The sequence below is a fragment of the Ochotona curzoniae genome, unplaced genomic scaffold (assembly GCF_017591425.1).
Source record: "Ochotona curzoniae isolate NIBS_2020 unplaced genomic scaffold, NIBS_Ocur_1.0 scaffold_4683, whole genome shotgun sequence".
Classification (NCBI taxonomy): domain Eukaryota; kingdom Metazoa; phylum Chordata; class Mammalia; order Lagomorpha; family Ochotonidae; genus Ochotona; species Ochotona curzoniae.
This window is the reverse complement of record NW_024467121.1, coordinates 13,480,554-13,506,108: the sequence shown is the minus strand read 5'-3', so window position 1 is coordinate 13,506,108 and position 25,555 is coordinate 13,480,554. Positions and strand designations below refer to the sequence as shown.

Below are 25,555 nucleotides of genomic sequence, written 5' to 3'. Positions count from 1 at the left end.
AGGGGTGCAGCCCAGCAAGTCTGCCTCCAGAGCCCAGGCTTAAGGTTGCATCATTCTGCCTCTCACCTGGATTCCTAGTTGATAGCAGTCTAGGTTACAGCTTACTGCAGGAATCCCCATACTCTAAATTATGGCCAAGGCAGTACACCTCATGATGACTCATGAATTCAGGAAGAGAATGGTTGGGGTAAGCAACCATGGCCGCAGCTCAGTGAGTGGCCACAAGTGGAGGATTCCATGACTCGTCTTCAAAAGCTCTCAATACCGCAGAAGCTTCTCACCATATCCACAGGTGCCCCAACCTGTGCCACCCTTTTGTTTGAAAATATCAATATGGAGGGTGGGGCATGCTAGGACAGTAAGAATACAATGTGACTTAACCTAGGTTCCTTCCCTAGCCCTAAATTAATGCCCCAAATCCATCATTAGATACTACCACTGAGGGCCAGGTTTTTGGCCTAGGAGCTTAAGACACCTGCATCCCAACAGAGTGCCGGAGTTCAGTCCCAGGCTCCACCTGACTCTGGCTCCCTGCTAATGCAGTGATAGCTCTAATAATCGCAGCCCCTTGGGCAGATTTGGGTTGAGTGTCTCCAACCTTTGGCCCTGGCATGGTCTATCTGCAGGCAAATGGGAAGTGAAGCAAGAGATGGGGGTACTCACCCTCTCAAAGATATTTTTCATAAAAAGCCATCCCTTCAGTTAAAGGTCCTACGATCACTTAAAAGGTAAAATGAGCTACAGTCTGCCATTCAAAGAGTTCAAATCAGGGATCTGAGTTGACAGAGAAGCCAGTGACTTCCCAAGGAGAGAAAGCAGCTTGAAGGAAGCAAATAGAAGAAACACCATTTCACTCTACACTCTTGCCTAGAACTGGATTTGCTAGATCTACTTCTTTTACATTGTGATGGCAGAGAAGAATGGACTCCAAGGAGGGTAAGGGTGAATAATTTAGGAGACATTTTTAACATTTGACAGAGTGACAGAGAAGTCTGTTCTTGATTTTAAAAGGAAGAAATTGTAACCAGGTTCAGCGAGAGATTCAAGAAGGAGATACGCCCTCCGTATACTCTAAAACACTACCTCCCTCCAAGAGATGTTATATATTTGAGAATTTAATAAATGGGGACACAGTGTCTCCCACAGCACTCCTGTCTTCAGAAAGTAGGATTAAGGCAAACCCAAGGCCTCCGAGGAGGCAGCCTGTATTACACACTGTCTAACCAAGTCTGCAATGTCACACATGGAGCCGCTGCCGGGCTAGATCAGGCCAGACAACTTCCCACCTGACTTTCCTCATACTCTATCTAGCTATCTAGCCTTGCTGAAACGAATTCCAGTTAAAGCTCCTCCCCCAGTCCTCACCTCTTCCCTTAGGGGGCCCACTTCTAACTCTGTCTGAAACAGACAGTAGCACCCAGGGAGACCAGTGTAAGATCTGAAGGCAAGAAACACTGTTTGTATGTGGCAAAGACGGAGGACAGTGAGATCCCGTGACCACATGTGTTAAACTCAAGGTCAGGATTCTTTAAGTCACATTGGGGACAATGCATCAGAATGGTACACTGGGTCCAGCACAGTAGCCTAGCAGCTAAAATCCTCTCCTCCCAAACACCGGGATCCCATATGGAAACCGGTTCTAATTCTAGCGGCCCCGCTTCCCATCCAGCTCCCTGTTTGTGGCCTAGGAAAGCAGTAGGGGACGGCCTGAAGCCTTGGAACCTTGGGACCCGGCACCCACATGGGAGACCTGGAAGAGGCTCGGGCTCCTGGCTTCAGATCTGCTCAGCTGCAGCAGTTGCAGCCACTTGGGGAGTGAAATCAATGGATGGAAAATCTTCCTCTCTCTCCTCCTCTCTGTATATCTGACTGTCCAATAAAAATAAATCTTAAGGGCCTGGTGCCTCGCCTTGCACGTGTTGAGATCCTATATGGTCGCAGGTTCTAATCCCGGTGGCCCTTCTTCCCATCCAGCTCCTTGCTTGTGGCCTGGGAAAGCAGTCTAGGACTGCCCAAAGCCTTGGGACTCTGCACCTGTGTGGGAGACCCAGAAGAGCTCCTGGCTCCTGGCTTCAGATTGGCTCAGCTGCAGCCGTTGCGGTCACTTGGGGAGTGAACCATCAGACAGAAGATCTTCCTCTGCCTCTCCTCCTCTCTGTTAATCCGCCTTTCCAACAAAAAGAAATAAATCTTAAAATCTTTTCAAAAAATGGTACATTACTAAAAAGCTGACTGCTGGCGACTTACGAATAACCCTACCCCACAACATCCCTGGAGGACTTCTCATCACATTTATTAGTGGGTCACCAATACCTGAACAAGACTGGAGGAAAGTTCTACTTCCAAGTAGTGTACCAATGCAGAAGCCAGATCCTCTGGCAATATTATTGTTCACAGAGCAACCCATTCCATGAACACAGATGCTTTGCAAAAAGGTGAGGGCTGTAGAAGTCCCTAGAGAAAACTATCTTAGCTTCAGTGCTCCAATACAGGGCAACTCCTTAGCTGTCCTGGGTTCCTGAAAACAAAAACTCCACAAAGGCTGCCTGCTGCTTCGCAGCCTCTCTTTGTTACTCCCTGAGGCGGTGCAGCGCCCAGTCTAAGGTCTTGTTTACTTAAGTCTCAGATCCTTGCAGGAAAGGGTCACGCGGCCCCGAGTCCTGCCTCCTCTGGTTAAACAACCCTTAGTTCCTCACCCACGCCTCAGGAGACATTCCCTCAGCGCTAAGCTTCTCTCCCCAAATTCATCTCCGAGCCTAAGGAAGAGCCAGACGACAATGCCGGGGCGCTGGGGCCTAGGAAGGTTTGTTTGTACGGACATCCTACAGAACAGGACGTCCACAGGCCATGGGTTCGGCACACGCGCTCTGCCAAACGGTTGGCGTCTCAACACTGTGTACTCTTAGGCAATCTCCCAAACTGAAGCCTTAGAAAACAAAGAACCCGTCACCACCTGTTTCCTTCCAGGCGCTGTGTAGGGTCGTCCGCACCCCACCCAACCCAACGCCGGGGTTTCTGCGAAAACACCTGCCCGACCTACAGCCCCTCTGGCATATTTACAAAGCACAGTCGCTCCCCGTGCTTCTCGGAAAAGCACACTGTGCCAAGCCCGGGGAGGCGGGGAGCGGACAGCCCAGAGCTGCAGGGCGCACGGCAGGGGCGCACGGGGTCCACGCAGCGTCCACGAGCCGCCGCAGCCGCCGCGGGGCAGACTGGGACAGCGCGCGGCGGCACGTGAACGCGGCGTGCCGAGCGGCCCGGGGCGGGACGTGGCGCAGCCTGGCCGACGCGTGCGCCGCGCGCCGCAGCCAACCCGCGCGCGAGCACCACCCTCGGGGCCCCGCCTCTTCCTCGGGGCCACGCCTCTTCCGGCCGCCTGCCACGAGTCCTCAACTGACCTCTGCCCGGGACGCTGTGCCGGTGCCAGCCAGGGCGGCAGGGCGGCTGGGTGGCAGGGCGGCTGGGCGGCAGGGCGGCTGGGCGGCAGGGCGGCTGGGCGGCTGGGCGGCTGGCTTCCTCACGGAAGGTCCCGCGGGGCTGAGCGGGAAGCCGGGTTCAGGGGAACGCCCCAGCGTCCCCCCCACCCCCCGGGACGGGCTGCTCTGTCCTCGGCCAGCTTGGGTACCCCGCCTGCCCCGTTTCTGACGAAAAGTGTTGACAGTCTGTGTGGATTTTTTCCTTTTACCGTAGAAGCTGCTTTTTGTTCCTAAAGAAGTTAATACGCGCCCTTTGAGCAACAGTTGGAAAAAACAAAGGCCGGCTAGGGTTAAGCCGCTGCTTGTGGCACCATCTGCATCCCCAATGGAGTTGCATACAACACCTGCATACACGTTATACCTGGGCGGCTTCTTCTGCTCCCTCCCCACTCCCACCCCCTTTTTAAAATATGAGCCAGAAACAAGACAAGAGTGACTTAGGCCTTGCTTTGAACCCCTTCTAAAATCACTGAAAACGTAAAATGCACTGATGCTGATGTAATGGAGAAACACTATTGTGCAGAAGGTTGACCTGTTATTTCCTCAAGTCTACATCTGCAAATGCTCTTCCCAGACACATACCTTCTAGGAAGTATAAAAAAAGGTATCAATTTAAATTAATGTTGTAAAGAGCTTCATAGACACCCATTAAGATAAGAAAAAAACATACATCACCTAAGAAGCTAAGAATCACTACCATGGGCCTTCGGGGGCTACAGATAGATACACATTGAAGAAATCAGTCATAACAGGAGGAGGTATGAACAAGAGAATGTAACAGCGTGAGAGATGATGCCGTGAGCTCTCATTACACCAATGAGAGTGTTACGGTCCAGAGATGCCACGGGACACACACAGCATCGCAGCTCTGGGATCCCGGTGTCTCCCGCCGGCCCAACACGGGCTCCACTACTTAAAGGTCGCCCCTGTGCTCACCAGGCAGCACCCCAAATCAAGGACTACTGTTGCTGTGCCACAAAACTGGTCGCCCAGAAGCTGGGAGAGGGCCTGGTCTTCCAGTGCCCAGCTTCTGCAACACCTCCTAGGAATCCATCTGTCTTTACCAAATCTCTTAACAGCTGTAAGGCTTCGTAATCATCCGCAAAGCAAAGGCAGTAGCCTTGTTCTCTGAATCCAGCAACCATGGAGGGCCATGGATTCCATGCAGAGAAAACAGTCTTACCTATCCGTCTTAACGTGTGAAGCCAGGGATGGGAGGAGGTGAGGGCTGTTAGCTAAGGGCATCAGAACAGGCTCCACTCAGTTCCCACGTATCCTTACCCAGTTACACCAACTGTTACCATTCTACTGCAATTACTGTGCCACTCTGTATGCTATCAATTCTGAAACTGTGTACTAAACAGTAGTACATACATTATTTTCTAAGTTAAAAATTATTCATACTTTTTTTTCCTGAAGCACTTGCAGGTCAAATTTACCACATTCTCCTTATTAAAGTCAAGGATACTCTCTTACTACAGTGTGACCATCAAAACCAGGAAACTAATATCACACTGACTTAAGTAAACTTCCACAGATTTTCCGTCATGCCCAACCTCTGACCCTTCAGCCACGAAGGGTCTGTATGAACACGTCTGCATTTGTCTCTATAATCTGAGCACTCAGAATTTATCAATTCCAAGACCTCAAGTGGCTTCTGGAAAATAGACTCCACACACTCCATTTCTGTTAAACCTTAAGTGTATTCAGGAATTGAAATAGGAATTTAAGCTTAAGAGATCATTTCAGATTGCATTTTGATGGAGAGTGGTGTTTTGAGACTTGCCACACCCTCCTGGTCCATGTCCACGTCCATTTCCTTTGGGAAGCAATGGCTGCTGCAGGCCAAGTGGTTATCTAAGTGTTTTGAAGCTGTTTTGTAGACCATGAAAACTTACAGATTAAGAAAGAGTTTACCTTTTTAAACTGATTGATAATTAGGCAGAGTAACAGAGAGAGGAGACAGATCTTCCATCCACTGGTTCACGTCCACCAATGAGCCAGGCTGAATTCAGGAGCCCAGAACTCCATCTGGGACTCTAATTAGAGTGGCAGGGGCTCAATTACCTGAGTCACTGTCTACTGCTTTCCAAGGCACATTAGCAGGAAGCTGGATTGGAAACAGAACAGCCCATGACTCAATCCAGCACCAATTTTGTTCATCTTCACAGGTGGTGGGGGATAACTCCTCGGCATTCTTTCTGACTTTGGGGCTCTCAGATGTAAAAGTTGTATTAGTCATGATCTTTGGTTCATCTCAAGCTATCATGGTCCTCCCACGTTATTTGTTTAAACAACAATGGATCATTATGAGTTCATGTGATAACTGACATCCAAATTACTGACATTAGTTTTCTCTACCTATATGTTCCCCAGATCCTGTTGCTGCCCCCTCCAAATGGAAGTAACCATTACCGTGAATCTGGGTAAAAAGAAAAAAAAAAGTTACATATTATTTCTAAAAAGAATGTTGATTAGTTTTATTTGTTTTGATCTTTAAAAAACAAAAATATATGACTATATCTAAGGTTTTGGTGTCACAAAATAGGTGACTTTCTGCTTGAATGTGGCTCATCTAGACTGCTGTAGGTACTGGCTTCTGTAGCTAACATTTATTTTCCAGTCGAACAGCATTTGGGTTGCTTCAAGGTTTGGTGGGATTTATGTATGTATTTATTTGTTTGTTTATTTATTGAACAGCGGGGAGGGGTGAGAAGAGAGCAAAAGAAAGATGAAAGACAGGAATCACTCTCTGACAGTTCATTCCAAATGCCTGCAACCAGCTAGAGCTGGACCAGGCAGAAGCCAAGAGCTGGGAACTCAATCTGGGTCTCCCACTTGGGTGATAGAAACCCAAAACTTTGACACATCGTCATCCACCTTCTAGGATATACATTAGCAGGAATGCTGAAATTCCAGCAGATCCAGGATCCGAACCCAGGCACCCCAATATGGGATGCGGATGTTCCAAGCAGTGTCTTTAACTGTGAGGCCAAACACCTGCCTGCAGAGGTTCTTCTATTGGAGTGTTGCTATGGACACGACTTTACAAACCTTCCTCTCAGTGATACACCTAGGAATAGTGCTACTGGTTTCTAGGCTTTGTGAATATCAGCTTTACAAAATGAATGGTCTTGAAGGCACTTGTAGCAATGTACACTCCTATCAGATTGTTCCAGTGACCCTTCTGAGCCACATCCTGTCCAACACTTCAAACTACCAGACTTCAGTTCTTTTCTTTTTTAGAATTTTTTTAAAAAGATTTATTCATTTATTTTATTACAAAGTCAGATATACAGAGAAGAGGAGAGACAGAGAGAAAGATCCTCCATCAGATGATTCACTCCCCAAGTGAGGGCAATGGCTGGTGCTGTGCCCATCCGAAGCCAGGAGCCAGGAACCTCTTCCAGGTCTGCCAAACAGGTGCAGGGTCCCAAAGCCTTGGGCCATCCTCAACAGCCTTCCCAGGCCACAAGCAGGGAGCTGGATGGGAAGAGGAGCTGCCGGGATTAGAACCGGCACCCATATGAGATCTTTGCGCGTTCAAGGTGAGGGGTTCAGCCGGGCCCCAGACTTCAGCTCTACCAGCCAAAACAGGTAACAAGTGTCTCTCATGGTCTCAGTCCACATTTTATTCATCAGTACAGAGGCTGAGTTTCCTTAGTTGCTTGTTTTTCCCATTGCCTGATTTTTTAAATCTCTTAATCATTCAGTTATTTTCAATAAAAACCAGAAAGAATACAACCATGGAAAACAAAAGGGCCATTTCCTTTGTTGAGGAAAGTCGGTTCCTCCCTAACATGGTTAAGGGTTTATGGTACACCATGTACACCATGTACTGTGGAGTGGTATTCGTGCCAAAGGCAATTTATAGAAGATTTACAAAGCTAAGAAGTCAATTTCCTGTAAAGCAGTAATGACAACTTGACCTTTTCCTGCGGGCAAACAACTTGAAAGAAAAAAGCTTTGATCTGACCTAGGATTTGAGCAGTCATTCTCCGTTTCTATCTAGGCCATTGGAAATGATGGGGACACAGGGAAGACAACAGCAAATACAATTCTTGGGAAAGTGCGTGCTGACTTACTTTCATTATAAACGATGACCGTTGAGTTTTAGATGTTTTCACAAAGAAAGCAAGCAATTTGAAGATTGATGCCTTTGCTTTTATTATGAGGGAACAATCTGATGATTAAATTCTTTTGACTTTCCAATAAATCTGTTTGGCAAAACTGCCCTGAGGAACATCTTCCCCGGCTGGACTTGTACTGAAGCTGGTTAAGCCACAGCCCATGACACCTATATCTGATATAAGCAACAGTTCGCCTCCTGGCTGTTGAGCTTCCAATCTAGCTCCCTGCTAATGTGCCTGGGAAGGCAGTAGAAGATGGCCTGTGTACTTGGAAGACCTGCCTCCATATGGAAGACCTGGATGGAATTCCAGGCTCCTGGCTTCAGTGAAACAGCAGATGGAAAAGCAATCGCTTTTGCCCTCTCACCTATTTTTCCTCCTTCCTTCTCTCTGTTATTCCGCTTTTCAAAGAAATAAACAAACCTTAAAAAAAAAAAACAAATCACCCATACTTTCAAATCTCTAGTTCAGGACCGTAAGAGTACCTTGGAATTTGTCCTTTTGTCATCATTGTGAATGAGGTTTTAGAACCTGTTTCTCCAAGAAAGCCATCTAGCACAAGGGTGAGCCTGCGTGCGTGACCAACCATCCTGGTTTGCCTGGGCTAGCAGGTGACCTTTGCTGTTTTTTTTTTTTTTTTAAGATTTATTTTTATTATTTTTTCATTGGAAAGGCGGATATACAGAGAGAGGAGAGACAGAGAGGAAGATCTTCCGTCCGATGATTCACTCCCCAAGTGAGCGCAACGGGCCGATACTATGCCGATCCGAAGCCAGGAGCCTCTTCCGGGTCTCCCACGCGGGTGCAGGGTCCCAAAGCTTTGGGCCGTCCTCGACTGCTTTCCCAGGCCACAGGCAGGGAGCTGGAAGGGAAGCGGGGCTGCCGGGATTAGAACCGGCGCCCATATGGGATCCCGGGCGTGCAAGGCGAGGACCTTTAACCACTTGCGCCACCGCGCCGGGCCCGACCTTTGCTGTTAAAAGCAGGATGCTCAGGATGTGGAGGCTAAGTCTGCAGCTGGCTGCACTGAGCCCCTTCTTCCAGGAAACCTTCCTGGAGTGGCCACCCCCATCACAATGGAGACCTGCTCAGAGTATGAAAATGGGTGGAAAAGACAAAAATTCAATTGACAACTGGCTGCTACTAGCAGAACCACTGGATATGTAAAACCTACCCAGCCTGGAGGGTAGCAGTGGTCATAAGTAAACCACATAGAACTTCTATAGGAATTCTTTGTGTGTAACATTAGTCATCATTCCTTTTATTTTTAAAGGTTTATTTTTTACATTTTTATTGGAAAGTCAGATATATAGTGAGGAGGAGAGACAGAGAGGCAGAATCCATCTGATTCACTCCCCAAATGGCCACAACGGCCGGAACTGAGCCAATCCAAAGCCAAGAGCCCAGAGCCTCTTCCAGGTCTCCCACGTGGGTACAGGGTCCCAAGGTTTTGGGTTGTCCTTGCATGCTTTCCCAGGCCACAAGCAGGGAGCTGGATGGGAAGCAGGGCTGCCAGGATTAGAATCAGCACCCATATGGGATCCCAGTGTGTGCAAAGTGAGGACTTCAGCTGCTAGGTTACTGCACTGGGCCCTAACCATTATTCCTTAAAAAAAAAAAAATTAACTCTGGAGCCAGAGCCATGGCTTAACATGCTAATGCCTCCCGGTGGCATCAGCATCCCATACAGAGACTGGTTCCTATCCCAACTGTTCCACTTCCAGTTCAGCTCCCTGCTAATAACCTGGAAAAGCAGAGGGGTCTGGCCAAAATCCTAGGGAACCCTTGTCCACAGTGAGGCTCCTGGCTTCCAGCTTGGGATCAGTCCAGCTCTAGCCATTGCAGCCTTTTGGAGGGTGAACCAGTGGATAAAAGATCTTCTCTTTCTTTCCATCTCCATATACACCTGCCTTTCAAATCCAAATAAGTAAAATCTTTCTAAAAAAAAAATTCTTACTCTGTTGTTTTCATTGATTGAGAGTGTCACAGTACCAGGCACCAACCCAGAAGACAGTTTCTTCTTCAAAGAAATGTTTCTGGTATCTGGCCCAGAGCATGATGCATCTTTCTGGAAGGCTATATGCTCTGCTATGCAATCCTTCTGAACTGAGGACAGAAGCTACTCAGGGAAGGCAGGGCCACTCCTCAGCTGCAGCCCCACTTAGCTGGTTGCACTCCACTGCCTTAACTGTTCTGTGAGTTGCTTCAACAGGAATCAGTATTCTCTGTTCTTACCCTACCGAGCAGAGAGGAGGCGGCTGTAGGAGTTAGCCATGATTCACGCTCTCTCTCACTCTACATCTACTCCACCAACAAGCTCTACTGTCTCCCACATATATTTGGAATCCAACCACCTTCAACACCCTCCTCTGCACAGGCCAGATTTAAGCCATCATCAGCACTCACCTGCGTAATGTGCACAGCCTCCTACCAGGTCCTTACTCCATCCCCATCATCTACAATCTCCACACAACTACCACCTACTAGAAATATATCTAATGCCATCAACTTAATGCTTCCCTGAGATCCTCCAAGAGCTTCTGCATCTTACTCTAGGGGACACAGCTTTACCATGGCAATCCCCATTGGCCTATGTGACCAGCCCACTACTATCCAGAATCCAACCATTGCTCCCACATGCACTCCACGGCAGCTATGCAGGTTCCACCACTGCTCAGCCTTCTCAGGAGCACAGCGTTTGTCCCAGACCTGTGCACCTGGCAGTGACCACTCTATTTACACCCACATTACAGAAACTGGACATATGCTGTGTTCGTTTGCTTATCTCCTTATTGTCTGCCTTGCCCTTGGTAGGATGTGTGCTCCAGAGGCAGGTTCCAGTCTGCAAAGTTCACTGCTGCATCCTCAGCACTTAGGTGCACAGTCTGGTTACTAGGTGCTCTGTGGACATCTGCCTCATGACTGAAGGGTTGGTGGAGGTGACATCAGTGACACCAGGAATAAGGGTAGGCACCAGCAGGAAAAGGCAGCCTGTCTGGTTTCCAACCATGTTTCTTATTTCCTTTACTAAAATTTCCCAGTACCGGATCTGTTCCGCTCCCTTTATAGTTGTGCCAAAGCATTCCTTTTGTGAATGTGCCAGAGAAATTTGGCCCTAGAAGATGGTTGGCTATTGTGGTACCACCCACTCTCCCAGCTGGTTCCTCTGCCTCTCCCCACAGCTTCCAATGCTCAGAAAGCCCCCAGAGATGGTCAGATGGTCCACCCCATAGCTGGCGAGTGAAGGCTCCCCAGGAAGACCACCCAGATCTTGCCACAGGACCGAAGCACACCCAGAACCCTAGCTGCAGTACAGCTTGAAGAGGGAGGCATGTGGTTCGCCAGCCTCTACAGTACTAGCTACTCTACCCTACAGAGAGTGATTTCAAAACTGTGGGGTACAGCCCTTTAGCGGCCTTGCAATCAATTTGCTGGATCGTGATCAGAATTTTTTACATTGAAATAGAAGAGACAAAAATGTACTAGTCATTCTAAATGTGTGGCCAAGAGCTTCCAGATTTGTGGTTTAGTCCTCTAGCAAAACAATGTCTCTGTCCTCATGGCTTTAAGTAGGCATCTGGCTGCCTCCATGGTCACTCAAGTCACCTGAGGCCAGTGTCTACCTAGAGCCTGCCTGCACCAAGCGGGCCTTTCAGGCCCAGCCCAGACTTTGCTCCCTCTTCCTATTGCCAAACCCATGCTTTCCTTGAGGGGTCTCCTCAACTTCCATCCAGCACCCACTGGTTGATTAGACCTCTGCCCACCCACGTGACTGGACAAGCCTCCAGGGTAACATAAGCAGTTTCTCAGAGATCTCCAAACTACAGGTGCCAGTCAGCATCTCAAGCTATCCAGCACCAACACCGTGCCATTCAAGGAAGCCGCATGGCTGTCGCCCAGGAGCACCAGCAATGCCACTAGTCCCTGTACATCAGGGAATGAGAGCCAGACAGAGCCAGTGGCCCACCAACTCTGGAAAAACTGCTGGTTGCTCATGCAGCCAAGGGAAGGGGCACAGGTGGCCCCGGACCCATGTGGAAGGCCTGCCTGGAATCTGATGCTCCTGGCTTCAGCCTAGCCAGCCCCAGCCACTGCAATTATCTGAGGAGTGAACCTGTGGATGGAAGATCTCTCTCATCCTCTCTCTCTAACTCTGCTTTTCAAATAAATACAAAACCAACCTTCAAAATAAAACAGACACATAGACCTGTCACATGTGTTTGCTGCACTGTCATTTCAGGACTACCACCTGGAGTGACAAGTAGGAAGGCTGCTTGTAGAAGTGGCAGGAAAATGAAACCCTTATTCTCTTCTGATGTCCTGTGACTGCCTGACCCAGAGCATGGGATGACCCTGTGGTGCCAGGAATGCCAGGGCCCACTGCTCTGACCCTGTACAAGAATCACCCAAGAACTGTGTCTGTGCAGGGCCCTGAACAGGGCAATGGCGCTCCGCAGACGAAAGCTGCTCCTCCTCTGTCAGCTGTTACTGATGCCGGCTCCTTCTCTGCCCTCCTCATGTAGGAACGAGTCTTCCCCAGGCCATGACATCGTGCACCAGCCTCTTCTGCCTTTCCTAAGTTGTCTACAATCTTTATTTAAAACCAAGTAAGGGCCACAGAGACACAGAGTTCCAGACCAGCACTGAGCATGGCATGATGTGCAGCTACGGCGCCTCGACCCCAGCACTGCTGCCCCTCTCCCAAACTCACAGGCCTCAGGTCAAAGCTGGCGGAGCACAGAGACCAAAGCACGTGGAGCCACGGCCCCTTCACAGTCACACCTAAAGCTCGGAGAGAGATGCAGGCAGACGCCAGGCCAGGAAGCACACCACAGCGTGCAGACACATTTCCTTCTGCCAGGGCCAGCACTGTGATGCAGGCAGCTAGGCTTGCAGACACCAGGATCTCCTCTCAGAGGACTGCTTCCAGTCCCAGCTGCTCTGCCTCTCCTCTAGCTCCCGGCTGATGCACCTGGGAAAGGAAGCAGATCATCACCCGAGTGCTTGGAGGCTGCCACCATGTGGGAAATCCAGGCATTCCTGCAGGCCAGGCTGTTGTGGCCATTTGGCAAGTGAACAAGCAAATGGAAAACATCTTTCTCCTTCCCTCTACCTTTCTCTCTATTTGTCTGATGTTTTGCTTTTCAAGTAAATTTTTAATTTGTTAAATTTCCTTTACCTTTGGGCCCAGCGCGGTGGCCTAGTGGCCAAAGTCCTCACCATGAATGCATCAGGATTCCAGATGGGCGCCGGTTCTAATCCCGGCAGCCCCGCTTCCTATCCAGCCCCCTGCTTGTGGCCTGGGAAAGCAGTCAAGGACGGCCCAAAGCACTGGGACCCTGTACCTGCTTGGGAGACCTGGAAGTGGCTCTGGGCTCTTGACTTTGGATTGGCTCAGCTCCAGCCGGTGTGGCTGCTTGGGGAGTGAATCATCGGATGGAAGATCTTCCTCTCTGTCTCTCCTCTGTATATCTGATTTTGCAATAAAAATAAATAAATCTTTTTTTTATTTTTTTTTAAAGATTTATTTTTATTATTTTTTCATTGGAAAGGCGGATATACAGAGAGGGGAAACAGAGAGGAAGATCTTCCGTCCGATGATTCACTCCCCAAGTGAGCACAACGGGCCGATACTATGCCGGTCCGAAGCCAGGAGCCTCTTCCGGGTCTCCCACGCGGGTGCAGGTTCCCAAAGCTTTGGGCCGTCCTCGACTGCTTTCCCAGGCCACAGGCAGGGAGCTGGAAGGGAAGCGGGGCTGCCAGGATTAGAACCGGCGCCCATATGGGATCCCGGGCGTGCAAGGCGAGGACCTTTAACCACTTGCGCCACCGCGCCGGGCCCAAAATAAATAAATCTTAAAAAAAATTCCCTTTGCCTCTTACAACTGCCTTAGCCATAACACTAGGGAAGCAGGAGGCTCCACAGATATGACCAGAATCTGAGTATCTAGGAAGCATCTTAGAATCTGAGCTGAAGGGAACTTTGCTCACTCATCAAACAGGTAAACAGAGCTCAAGTGATCTTAAGTGACTTCACTGAGCTGACCCAACCAGAGTCTGACACAGGCGGACCTGTTAGGATCTGGCTTCCCAGCAGCCAGGTCACTGTTGTCACCCTTTATACCACGGCACCTTCGTACACATTCGCTTCAGTCCCTGAACATGTGCATCCGGCACTCCCCAGGGCTTCCTGAAGACCCCCAGGTCACAGCCTGCCTGGCAACACCAGCAGCTCCTGATGAGCACATACTTACGGACTGTCTGGTCGGTCTCTGAATATGACCTCAGCCCATGGAATCAGAAAGGAGTCTCTCCATCACACAGGAGCTCCTGTGTTGGAGGTCTGGGAGCAGGTAGATGTTGTTGTTGTTTTTTTTTTTTTAAAGAAAATTTAAAAAAACAAACAAAACAAAAAACAAAACCCTGAAGTTCATATAACCTCAGACTACAACTCCTACAGAACAGCAGGCAAGTGCGCTGGAAGCAGGGAGGGGGCACGTGGTCCACTGCTTGCCCCTCCCCCTGCCTTTCCTGTGCTGCTCCTGTGACTTCCATGACATCTCCTTCAGTTCATTTTATCTAGTCTCATCGGCACACAAATGCCAGGAAGACACAGTGTGAACAGCTTTCCAGCCTCTGGTGGCATCAGTGGCAGAGGCCGAGGCCCAGGCCATAGGAAGGATGCTAAGTGGCTGCACTGGGTGCTAGAACACACAGGAGGATGCTGGCTAGGCCCTGGGAAGTCTCAGTGACCCAGAAGCAGAAACTCAGACTCACAGTTTACAGCAGGAATAAAAGAATGTGGTGCACACCTGGGAATCCTCTGAGCCCTCCTGTGGAGCAGCGGGTATAGCTGCTGCTGCTGGCAACAACAGTAGCTCACAAGGGCACCCGTCTGAGTCCTGGCTGCTCCATTTCTAATCTCACTCCCTACTAACGTGCCTGGGAAATCAGCAGAAGATGGTCAAGTGCTTGGAGTCTGGCCATGCTTTCCTGGCTCCTTTCTCCAGCCTGGACAAGCCTTGGCTGTTGTAGCCATTTGGGCATTGAAGCAGTAATGGAACCTCACTTTCTCCTTCTATCTCTCTTTCTTTCTCTGTCCTCTACCTTTCAAATAAACAGAAATCTCTTTTTTAAAAATTTATAATTCCCGGAGCCAGCACAATGGCATAAAGACTAGTCCTCTGCCTGCAGCTCTGGCATCCTGTATGAGTGCCGGTTCGTGCCCCGGTCGCTCCACTTCCAATCCAGCTCCCTGCTTATGACAGGAAAGCAGCAGAGCATAGAAATGTCTACAGACTGTTGCTTGTGATTACAGCTCTCAGCTGCTACCCCCATCCCTCCTGAAGGTGAGGACTCACGCTGGAACACAAAAGACAGTTGTCTGGAGATTATCCTATAGCACCTTGGAAACTTAGCTAAGACTTCAGGCTCCAAGCAGAGCCACACTCACACCTCCAGAAAGAAACTGTGATCTAATCTATTTATTTTTAAAGATTTATTTATTTTTATTACAAAGTCAGATGTACAGAGAGGAGGAGAGACAGAGAGGAAGATCTTCTATCCGAGGATTCACTCCCCAAGTGACTGCAACAGCTAAAGCTGTGCCAATCCGAAGCCAGGAGCCAGGAACTTCCTCCAGGTCTGCCACACGGGTGCAGGGTCCCAAGGGTTTGGGCTGTCCTCGACTGCTTTCCCAGGCCACAAGCAGAGAGCTGGATGGGAAGTAGGGCCGCTGGGATTAGAACCAGCGCCCATCGGGGATCCTGGCGCATGCAAGGCGAGGATCTTAATCACTACGCCATCGCGCTGGGCCTGATTTAATCTATTTTAAAAAATCACTTATTATTATTTGAAAATCAGTTACAGGGAAAAGGATAGAGAGAGATCGTCCATCTGTTGGTCTTCAAATGACTGCAATAGCCACAGCTGAGACTATCCAAAGCCAGGAACCATGAAGCTTCTTCCTACTCTCCCAGGCTGGTGCAGGGTCCCAAGGCTTTGGATCATCCTTCTGCTGCCTTCCTAGTCCATAAGCAGGGAGCTGGATTGGTAGTAGAGCAGCCAGGACATGTACTGGTACCCATGGGGGATGCTGGCACTACAAATGGAGAACTAACCAGCAGAGCCACCGAGCCAGTTCTATCTATCCTATTTTGGGGGGCCAAGTACTTGCAGCAAAACTCTGCCTCCCTCCACAGCTGAATCAAAATTTCTGCCTTGACTCTTCAGATCTCGCGGCAGCCCTTTCCGCTCCTTTTGCTTCTGAAAACGTTCTCATAGTCTCACGTGAGATTAACCTCTCCTTATCTCAAAAACTAACTTCTCGGACTTACTTCCTCTGGTGGCTGAGCCAAGGCAGCCCTTCCTCCCTCCGCAGCCATGGTTGCCCTGGAGACCAAACAGGAAGAGACGTGAGCACTGTGAACACCGAACGCAGTGCTTGCATCATCCTTCTCGCCATCAGAGCCCAGAAAGACATCATCACCTGGTGCTCGACCCTCACACTGAGCATAGGGAGACCCGGCTCAGTTCAAGCCACCTTCGATCCTTCCAACCCCACTACAGGACTTCTGCCAGACATGTACCAGCTCACACGGCCCACATGGGGATGGAGGAATAGCCAGGTCTAGGCACTCTGGCTCAGTTCTAGCCCCCAGCATGACATTACCCTACCACAGCCAGTAGATGGGCCATCCCACCAAGCATTGCTGCGTCTACTCTTCCAAATTTCCTCTTCCTGGTTCTTGTTGGAGAGTCCAGGGGGTGAGCTCCCAGGGAAGGACCCCGAACTGTCTGTTCACAGTGAATGCTCTTTCTGGAGAATGACTGGGGCACATGACTTAGAGCCACTCAATGATGCCCTAACAGAATACAGTAGGTATTAACCGAGTCCTTCTCACATGCAAGGCACAGGACCAGCACCCCAGATCTCGGGCTGGTCATGTGTTTTCCTGTTAGACCCACTCTCCATGCAGTGTTGCATCCCAGCAGATGGATGTGCATATGCAACACCCTCAGGCTCCTGGCCCTCTGCTGTCAGTACCATAAGACCACAGGGAAGGAGGAGTGAGGTGTGCGTGTCACATCTTCCCACTTCCTCTCCTTGGGCTGCCCACTGTGTGCACAACCCAGGGGAAACCACAGCCCTTTTCAGGCAGCAGTAATTGCTCTGTGTCTGGACATTTTGCCCAGAATACTTCATTACCCCTTCTGGTCTTTCACAAAGATTTATTTATATTTATTGGAAAGGCAGATTTACAAGAGAGGGGAAGATTTTCAATCAGCTCGTTCACTCCCCAATGGCTACAGCAACCAGAGCTGAGCTGATCTAAAGCCAAGAGCCAATAGCTTCTTTTGGTTCTCCCACATGGTTGTCAGGTCAAAAGGCTCGGGCCATCCTCCACTGCTTTCCCAAGTCAGAAACAGGGAACTGGATGGGAAGTCGGCCGCAGAAAAAGAACCAACACCCATACGGGATGCTGACATGACAGGCAAAGGACTAGCCTGCTAGGCCACTGCTCCACACCCCACCTTTCTGGTGCTTCTATACCTTACCTAAAACTAACAGCTCCTTTTTGAAACTTTTCTCTACTTGCCTATGACTTTAAATGCCATCTCCTGCCAGGCACTGGAAGAACTCATCCCAGAGCTTTACACCTGTCAAGACTTGGAGACACTGCAACGGAAAGGGCCCTTCCAAGCTTCCCAGACCATGGAAGACACCTTCTCCAATTGGCTTCGTTAGGTTTAAGAGGAAGGGAGCAGTCTTTTCATTTCTTGTCTTTTCAAATTAGTTTTCAAAGAGCTGATTCATCCATATGGGTTCCAAATTCAACAACTACAGGCGTAAATTTCCACTGCCATCTCCCCAGCTCAGAGCAGTGGAAGTGCAGGGCTGGAAGGAGGGGGGCACTCCTCGTATTCAGCAGGGCACCTCCAGGCAGCTCCCCTGGCTGGGTCACTGTGACCTGAACCACACCCTGGTTCCCCATAATTCCCACTCGCCACGTTCACAACTCATCAAATGGGGAAGCTCTGTCTTAGACTTCTAACCTGCCTGAGTCCACATACCGGCTCACACCAAAGCTGCATGAAAATCAAGGTACCAGTTACCGCAAGCAAGAAAAACTTCTCATGCACTGGGAACTTTAGGAAGTTGTATCCACAGCCTGGGAGGAAAACGCTTCCCTCTTCATGCAGAATGGTCGTCAGATAATGACAACAAAACCAAAGTTTGAACTGGTTGCCAGCTTGCAAGTGTTGGCACTGGCAAAATCAAATAATGTACTGAAATGTCCCATCGTAAAGCAAAATCCTCAAGTGCAATAATAATAATAATAATTTAGCTGTTCAGTTATTTATTGCCTTGCCGCATGGGCCACTACAGAGATGTCTTCGCCTTCTAGGAGTCTAATGTAAGCACACACGCAGGCACGATCAGCGCTCACACTGCCCTGAATGAGATGAGGTAAGGGCCCAGGCAGCAAGGTGGCCACATTATACATGGAATGATGGGGGCATTGAAAACGGGCAGCGTGAGCCCAACAGCATCTGCTGAGCAAGGTCTGCATGGTCACCTTCCTTCTGGCCATTCCTCCCCATTTTTGCATCCCTGAAATGCAGGGGATGTCAGTCAGCACCCGTCACAGCCATAGGCCTATCCAGCCTCCTGGCTCGGGGCACCTTAACCTTGACAACTCAAGAAGGGACGCAGCGGAGAGGCAGGCAGACCCAGGACCTGGAGGGCCGAGCTTCCCCTCCCAACAGTGTACAGAGCTGGTTGGGGGAGACTCCGGTCCTGAGCGACAAGGAGACACTGTAGCCCCAAGTTACTCTCAACACGCAGGAGTTACCTCTAGTTGGAAAGTAAAATCCAGTTCCTTACTTGAGCGGCTTCTCACTTCTCTCCCTGGGCTTATGATATCTGCAACATACCCGCAGCGACTCCCTTCTCCAGGGGTTGGGGTTGGCCCCTTAGATATATCCCTGCACACCAGGTGCAGAGGCGTCGTGGTGAACCACCCCGTGGTGAACGCAGAGGCAGGAGTCCCGAGCTACCAAGGCGCCACGCCCACCCATTCTCCGCACAACTCACACAGCCGCCCTCATTCCCTTGCTCCTTTCAAGGAAGGATCCGAGCTCGGATGGTGACATAATTTTTCAGGTGTCAGGGGACCCAATGTCAGCAGCCCCACGGTTCCCGACCCACCGCGAGAACCCGAGATCTCCCTGCGTGTTGGATTCGGGGGGTCCGCTGCTGAGTGCCACGCCCGCGCTCTCTGCCATCCGCGCCACCGCAGCTGCACCGGCTGCGCCCACAGGCTGCACCCCGGCGGCACCTCTCGGCGCCAATGCCGGCCCCGCGCACCGGGGTTTCCGCACCTGAGGGAGGACCCGAGCCTACCGCTGCGCACACGGGCCTCCCCGCAGGTCCCGCGGGCAGAGCCCAGGACGGTCTCGGCGGAATCCTACCTTTCCTGAAGGGCATCGTGCTGGAGGCGTTCCGCGGGGCTGCTCCGCGACACCCAGGGAGCAAGACGTCCAAGCGGCAGCCCCGAGATTCGGGGCGCCTGCGGGCGAAGGGGCCGGGGAGGGAGGGGAAAAGGACATATTTGGTCAAAGACTGGCGCGTCACGGCGCGGGGGAGGCCCCGTGGCGAAGTCGGAAGCGCGGGAGCCGCGTCACCCGTGCGCTCGGGGCTGCGGGGCGAGGCCGGGGTGCGGGGCCCCGCCCAGGCCGCCTGGTCCCGCCCTGCCTTGCATTGCGGGGGTCGCCCGGAGTTGCCCGAGGCCTTGGATGAAGCCGTGAGGTGAAAGAAAAACTGCGAGCTTCCTCAGGCTGTACAGGGACCGTCATCTGCCCTGCCGGAGGGGCTTTATACACGTTTCTTTCCCGCTGGTTCCACGGCCCCCCAAACACACACCTCAAGAAAAAGTGTCTCTGATACCGTTGCTCCAGGGAGAAGTCTCCAGGTTGGGAAACCAGCAGCCAAGTCCGAGAGTGGGGGTTGGAATCTCCATCGCGCAGCCTCCCATGCAGCATGCTGCTAACGCACCTGGGAAGATATGAAGACCCGGGGGTTGGGTCCAGGTCCCTGCGACCCACGCGGGAAACCTCGATGGAGTTCCCGGTTTCTGGCTTCAGGCTGGCCTGACCGTGGCTGTTGTGGCTGTTTGGGGCAGTGAATGAGCGATGGTGGACCTCTGCCTCTCCCTCTTTCTGTGCAGCTATTTCAAATAAAATACATTATTGTTGTTATTATCAAATACATAATTTTAAAAAGAAAAGGCCAGCACCTGAGAAAAGGCTTTACTCTTTGGCACAAATATCTTGAAAGACAGAAACCTCTTTGGGGTCAGTTGGGAGTTAATTTCCATGAAAAATGCTGTTTTATGTTACAAATTTTTAAAAGATTTATTTCTTTTCATTGGAAAATCAGATATACAGAGAGGAGGAGAGACAGAGAGGAAGATCTTCCATCCACTGACTCACTCCCCAAGTGGCTGCAGTGCTGAGTCAAACAGAAGGCAGGAGTCCGGAGCTTCCTCTAGGTCTTCCACATGGGTACAGGGCTTTGGGCCATCCTCAAGTGCTTTCTCAGGCCACAGGCAGAGAGCTGGATGGGAAGCGGACCACAGGGATACGAACAGGTGCCCATATGGGATCCTAGTGTATGCAAGGTGAGGACTTTAGCCACTAGGCTACAGAGCTGGGCCCAGGACCGTCTCTTGATATTGAAAGCAACCACACAAGAGTGGTTGGGCCACTACTACGTGAAAAGGGAAAGAAAAAATATCCAGGGAGACTGAAAGGAGCCAGCCAGGAATGTGGGGGTGGCTTTTTCTCTCTCTTTTTTCTTTAATCTTCTTTGAATTAGAATCTCTTTCTTAGGGGGTCAGGGCCTGTACCACTGCCATCCCATATGAGCACCAGCCAGATTCCCAGCTGTTTACTTCCACTCCAGCTCCCTGCTGGGGTGCCAAAGGGGGATGGATGGTCAGTCTTTGGTTCTCTGTACCCATGGGTGAGACTGGGAAGAAGCTCCTAACTGGTGGCTTTGGACCAGCCCAGCTCTGGCCATTGTGTCCATTTGGGGGGTGTCCCACCAAATAGATGATTCTTTTTCTCTCCTCCCATCTCTTTCTCCCTCCCTCTCCTTCTCTCTATAACTCTGCCTTCCAAATAAAAGTAAATAAATCAATAAATTAAAAAAAATCCTTTGCTTTAGCCTACTGTCTTCTAAAGGTAACAGATTAAGGAATTTGTCTAGTTTTGAATGGAGATGATGCTAGGGAGAAAAAACAATTGTGGGCCTTGGGTAAGGCAGGGTCAGCTAGCTTGGGAAGACCATGCTGGCTGGGCCTTCTGAACACACAGCCTGTTATGGGCCTGGCTGGAGACCTGTTGTGGAGACCAAGGTAGAGAGTTCTCACACCACCTCCACAGAGAGGGCTGGGGCAGTCGTCCATATCCAAGGCCAGAGGGGACACCCAGATTCAGTGCTGTGAGGCCTCAGCCAATTTTGTTCTTCTTCATAACAACTAAAATGTCAAGAGGATGTGGACTCAGCTCTGTGAAACTAGCCACTGTAGAATGTACATTTTACCTAAGCCAGCCCGCCCAGACAGAGTGGGTTGGTTTACACACACCAGTCACAGCACTGTGGGTACCCTAGGAAAGTCAGATACAGGCAGACCTGACCTGTAACCTCCTTGGACTCAAACTTTTGCAGGGATATGTGGTTTACTGTAATACACTAGAAATACATACTGCGTCTCTGATCCCATTTCCTGGCTCAGATTTCCAAAAGCCTGGAAATCTCCAGTATGATAAGATTTTGTGTTTTTCATTTCTTTTGTATGCCCATGGGATGACTGTGTGGTTGTTGGGAGGCCCTGGGGAGAATGGGCTAGATAATTTAGGAAGGAGGCTGTGGCCGCGATGACCAGGGCATGATCTGAGGGCTTCAGCTCAAGGCCTTGGTGGCTAGGGAGGCCAGAGTGACTGGGGACTGAGTCACTCACCAATTGTGTCTGAAATAACCAGTCCTAGTAAGCAGGCCTCCCAAGGACCCCAGGGACAGAACTGACAGAGCATCTAGTTTATAAGGAGTGAGATGAGAGGGGGCAGTCCAGGGAAGTGTGGGAGCTCCCCAAAGCCCCCTCCCCACTTAGCTTGTCCCGCGATTTCTTCTACTTGCTGGTCCTGTGGTGCACCTGTTAGACTAGAGGGGAAAAAACAATGACGCTTCCTGAGTTCTGTGAGCTGTGCTGGCCAACGTTCACTTGTGAAACGAGAGACGGATGGCTAAGGGTTGTGGGACTGAATCTCCCCCTCTGTGGCCACTCTGGGCAGAAGTATGGGTGCTCTTGGGCACTCAACCCTTTCCTGGGTCTTGCAAGACTGGCTCCTGGAACCTGTGGTATCTGACTCGCTGGGTAGTGAGTGTCACAACTGAGCCGAATCGTACAACACCCCGTTGGCATCTGAAGAGTGGGAGAACTGGTTGTTGGAGTGGAAAATCCCACACAGTTGGAATCAAAGTGCTCTCAGTGGAAATGGGTCAGGCTGATAGAGCTGGATCGTTTCTACTTTGAATCTGTTTAATTCTGGGTAGAAGAAAAAGAACCTTGAGACTCATGATTGCTTTGTTTCCATTTCATGTTGGGATAACAGCCCTGCCAAATTTTTGTTGTGTTGAGAATCTGTGGGAACATTTCTTACTTTCTTTCTCTCTCTTTAAAGATTTATTTATTTTCTTTAGAAAGGCAAATTCACAGAGAGAAGAAGAGACAGAGAGAAACATCTTCCCTTGGCTGGTTCACTCCCTGAAGCCAGGAGCCTCATCCAGGTCTCTCACTTGTTCAGGGTTCCAAGGACTTGGGCCATCCTCCACTGCTTTCCCAGGCCACAAGCAGGGAGCTGGACAGGAAGCAGAGCACTGAGAATACAAACTAGTGTCCCTATGAGATGCTGGTGCTTGGAGGTGGAGGGTCAACCAGTTGAGCCATTGCGCCACCCCCACATTTGTCTTTCATCGACAGTCATACCTGGTAACAAAGATTCACATAACTCAGGGCCAGCACTGTGACACCATAGGACACTGGCAACCCATGTGAGCACCAGTTCAAGTCCGAGCTGTTCCATTTCTGATCCAGATTCCTGCTAATATGCCTGGAAGAGCAGCAGAAGATGGACCAAGTGTTTTTGCTCTGGCCAACCAAAAGGGAGACCCAAATGGAGTTTGGGCTCCTGTCTTCAGGTTGGCCCAGCCCCAGCCATTCTGCTATTTGGGCAGTGAACTAGCAGATCAAAAATCTCTCTGTCTCTCCTTTTCTCTCTTTCACTCTGTTTGCAGATCAATCAGTTAACTTTTACACAAAGTATATAGTCACTCAAAAGTGGTCTGGCTTCTCCCTGGCAGATGGCAGAAAGACCCTTGTTGGAGGAGCCAACTTGGCAAGTTCACACCAGGGTAGAGCCAGACAGGGAGAGTTGAATAAGGAATTCACACGAGCCAGTCCCGGGTAGCAATGCGCAAGGGAGGTGGGATATGGTCCTGTGATTTTCAGACTCAAAGCACAGATTTGAAGCAATCTGAAATGGAGAATGTATTTCTAGTCCTGTCAGCAACATCACAGGTAGCACAGAATCAGGTGATTTTTTTCCCTCTTTTCTCTGCCAACTCTCAGTTGAACCTGCAGACATTTCTCTTCTCAGCCTAACAGACCATTGATCTGAATGCTGCTTGGCTCCTCTTAGCATAACAAATTGGTGTTTTAAAAACCAGCCTAATTGCTGGGAATTGTGAGAAAACAAAAATTGCCTGGGCAGGCTTGAGTCTTCCACCATCTTTCTGCTGCTATCATTATTGACAATTAGTCATTCTAAGTAGCATAATTTGCTGCTATCATTATTGACGATTAGTCATTCTAGTAGCATAATTTGGTAGTTGAGGTCATCAGGACAGAGATGCCCCCGACCTGGGCAGACATCAAAATCACCTGGAGAGCTGCCTCTAGAGATGGTTGGCCTGGGTCAGGGCAGGTGAGACTGCGAGTTAAACTGCCACCTATGAAACCGTCATCCCATGTTACAGTGCTGGCTGAATTCTGGATGCTCCACTTTAAGTGCAGCTCTCTACTAATGTCCTTGGGAGAGCAGCAGCAGATGGTCTGAGTTCTTAATGCCCTGCCCACATGAAAGACCCAAGTGGAGTTCCTAGCTCCTGGTGTCAGTCTGGCCCAGTCCCAGGCATTTCAGCCAAGTAGAAAATAAATCAGCAGAGAGAAGATCTTTCTTTCTTTTTCTCACTCTGACTTTCAAATAAATAAATCCTAGAGGTGGGGGGAAGCTACTGTTTTGAAGAAGAAAGAGTAAAATTGCTGGGCCTTGCCCAAATTTCTGATAGAGTCGGTGTCTAGCAAGCCTCCGAATTTGCATTGCTAGCATCCTAGCCAGGTTCTCCGGGGATAAAGATGCTGCTACTGCTCCTTGGCTCCACTTGGAGAACTGAAGAGGAAACCCGTGGAGCTTGAGAGCCACTCCGCAGAGCACCTCTCCCCCAGGGAGATCTATTCATAGAACAAAGCAGCACACCCTTGACATTTTTTTGGCCAGGGTGTGGCAAGAGCCAAAGAGTCACCTTTCTCCTACGCTCCAGGAAGTGGCATGTGCCCATGCCCCATCTCTGTGGATTTACTGTAGGAAGAACAAGACAAAGACTTCCATCCCTCTCTGAAGCAGAGAGACAACCAAGTAGGAAGATACCTACTGCTCTTTTGTGTCTACTCCTGCCTTTCTTCAGCTGAAAACTTAACATTTCAAACCTCCCCTCTCTAATTGTAACAAGTAAGGCTTTGCCGTGTAGTTCCTATGAAGGAATCCCTGTCCTGTGACACAGGATGGGAACCTTTGGCTGCGGAGCTGGGGGACACTGGTACAAGGGGATGTGTGTAAAGGAAGAAGACAAGCAGGGGTGTGCCAGAGCAGGGGTCCCCTAGGCAGGAAGGGATCACGCCAATTCCTTGCTTTTCCTGCTCCAGTCTCAAGCTTCTACCAGACTGTCAGACCTGGGGAGTCCAGGAACCACTCCCATTGCTTGCATGTTCCCACTGGGATGCCCTCTGCACAAAACCACAGTATTGCTCCAAGCTGCCCAGCTCCCTGGTGATTGCTAAGCAGCCAGGTCGGTGTGTGCAAAGAACAAGGGGTGGGAAGAAGGATGTAGGTTCTAAATCCCCGCTGGCTCATTTCCTGTGCACTGACAGAGCCTCTGCAGGCCTCACGGTATTTTGTCTATAAATTGGGGTTGGTACAATCTTCGCAAGCTTGCAGTAAAAGTTCAGAGCCGTCACCTTGACCTAGCTCTTGAGAAGTACATGATAAATGACCGCTGTCATTGTGCCTGTTGTTATTATTTTAGCTTGAGGCAGGGAGGGGATACTTAAGAGCCCTTGGATAATAGGCAACAAGGCAGGCACAGAGACTGTTGCTGAGATACTATATGGCTGACTGAGCAAGAGGAATCCAGCTGAAGGTGGGGATGAGCTCCTAGATGGAATTTGCGTGTATGTGAATAAGAAAGGGTCCCCCCAACCCCCAAGATTGACCCAGATGAAGCCTTGTTATTCTCATTAGCCTTTTGTGGGTGTGAGTTAGCTGACGGATGATACATAGATCAATCTCTTCTCTCTCTCTCCACATACACACACATATAATATACCTCATACACATGCATGCACATACAAATCACATTCACACAGAATAATATGGCAAATCAAATAAAAATTAGTGATGATGAATAGTTCTTCAACATGGGAGAAGAGATATAGCTATTATCATGAAGTTTGTAATTTTTTCAGAAGCAGTGCTTTGAAGAACACGCATTTGGCAAAAGGGTAAAGTTTCCTTGGTTGCATTCTACGTCGCAGTGCCTGGCTCAAG

The 25,555-nt window shown here is 49.9% G+C and overlaps 1 protein-coding gene across 1 annotated transcript in view; it reads right to left on the bottom strand.

Annotated features, from left to right (window-relative positions):
* PFKFB3 (6-phosphofructo-2-kinase/fructose-2,6-biphosphatase 3) overlaps positions 1–19,309 on the bottom strand; it is an 85,398-nt gene extending 66,089 nt beyond the window's left edge. Inside the window, exon 1 of the mRNA XM_040968176.1 lies at positions 19,082–19,309. Coding sequence (XP_040824110.1) covers positions 19,082–19,097 — 16 coding nt within the window. The 5' untranslated portion in view covers positions 19,098–19,309. The remainder of the gene's footprint in view (positions 1–19,081) is intronic.
* Positions 19,310–25,555: the final 6,246 nt, after the last annotated feature.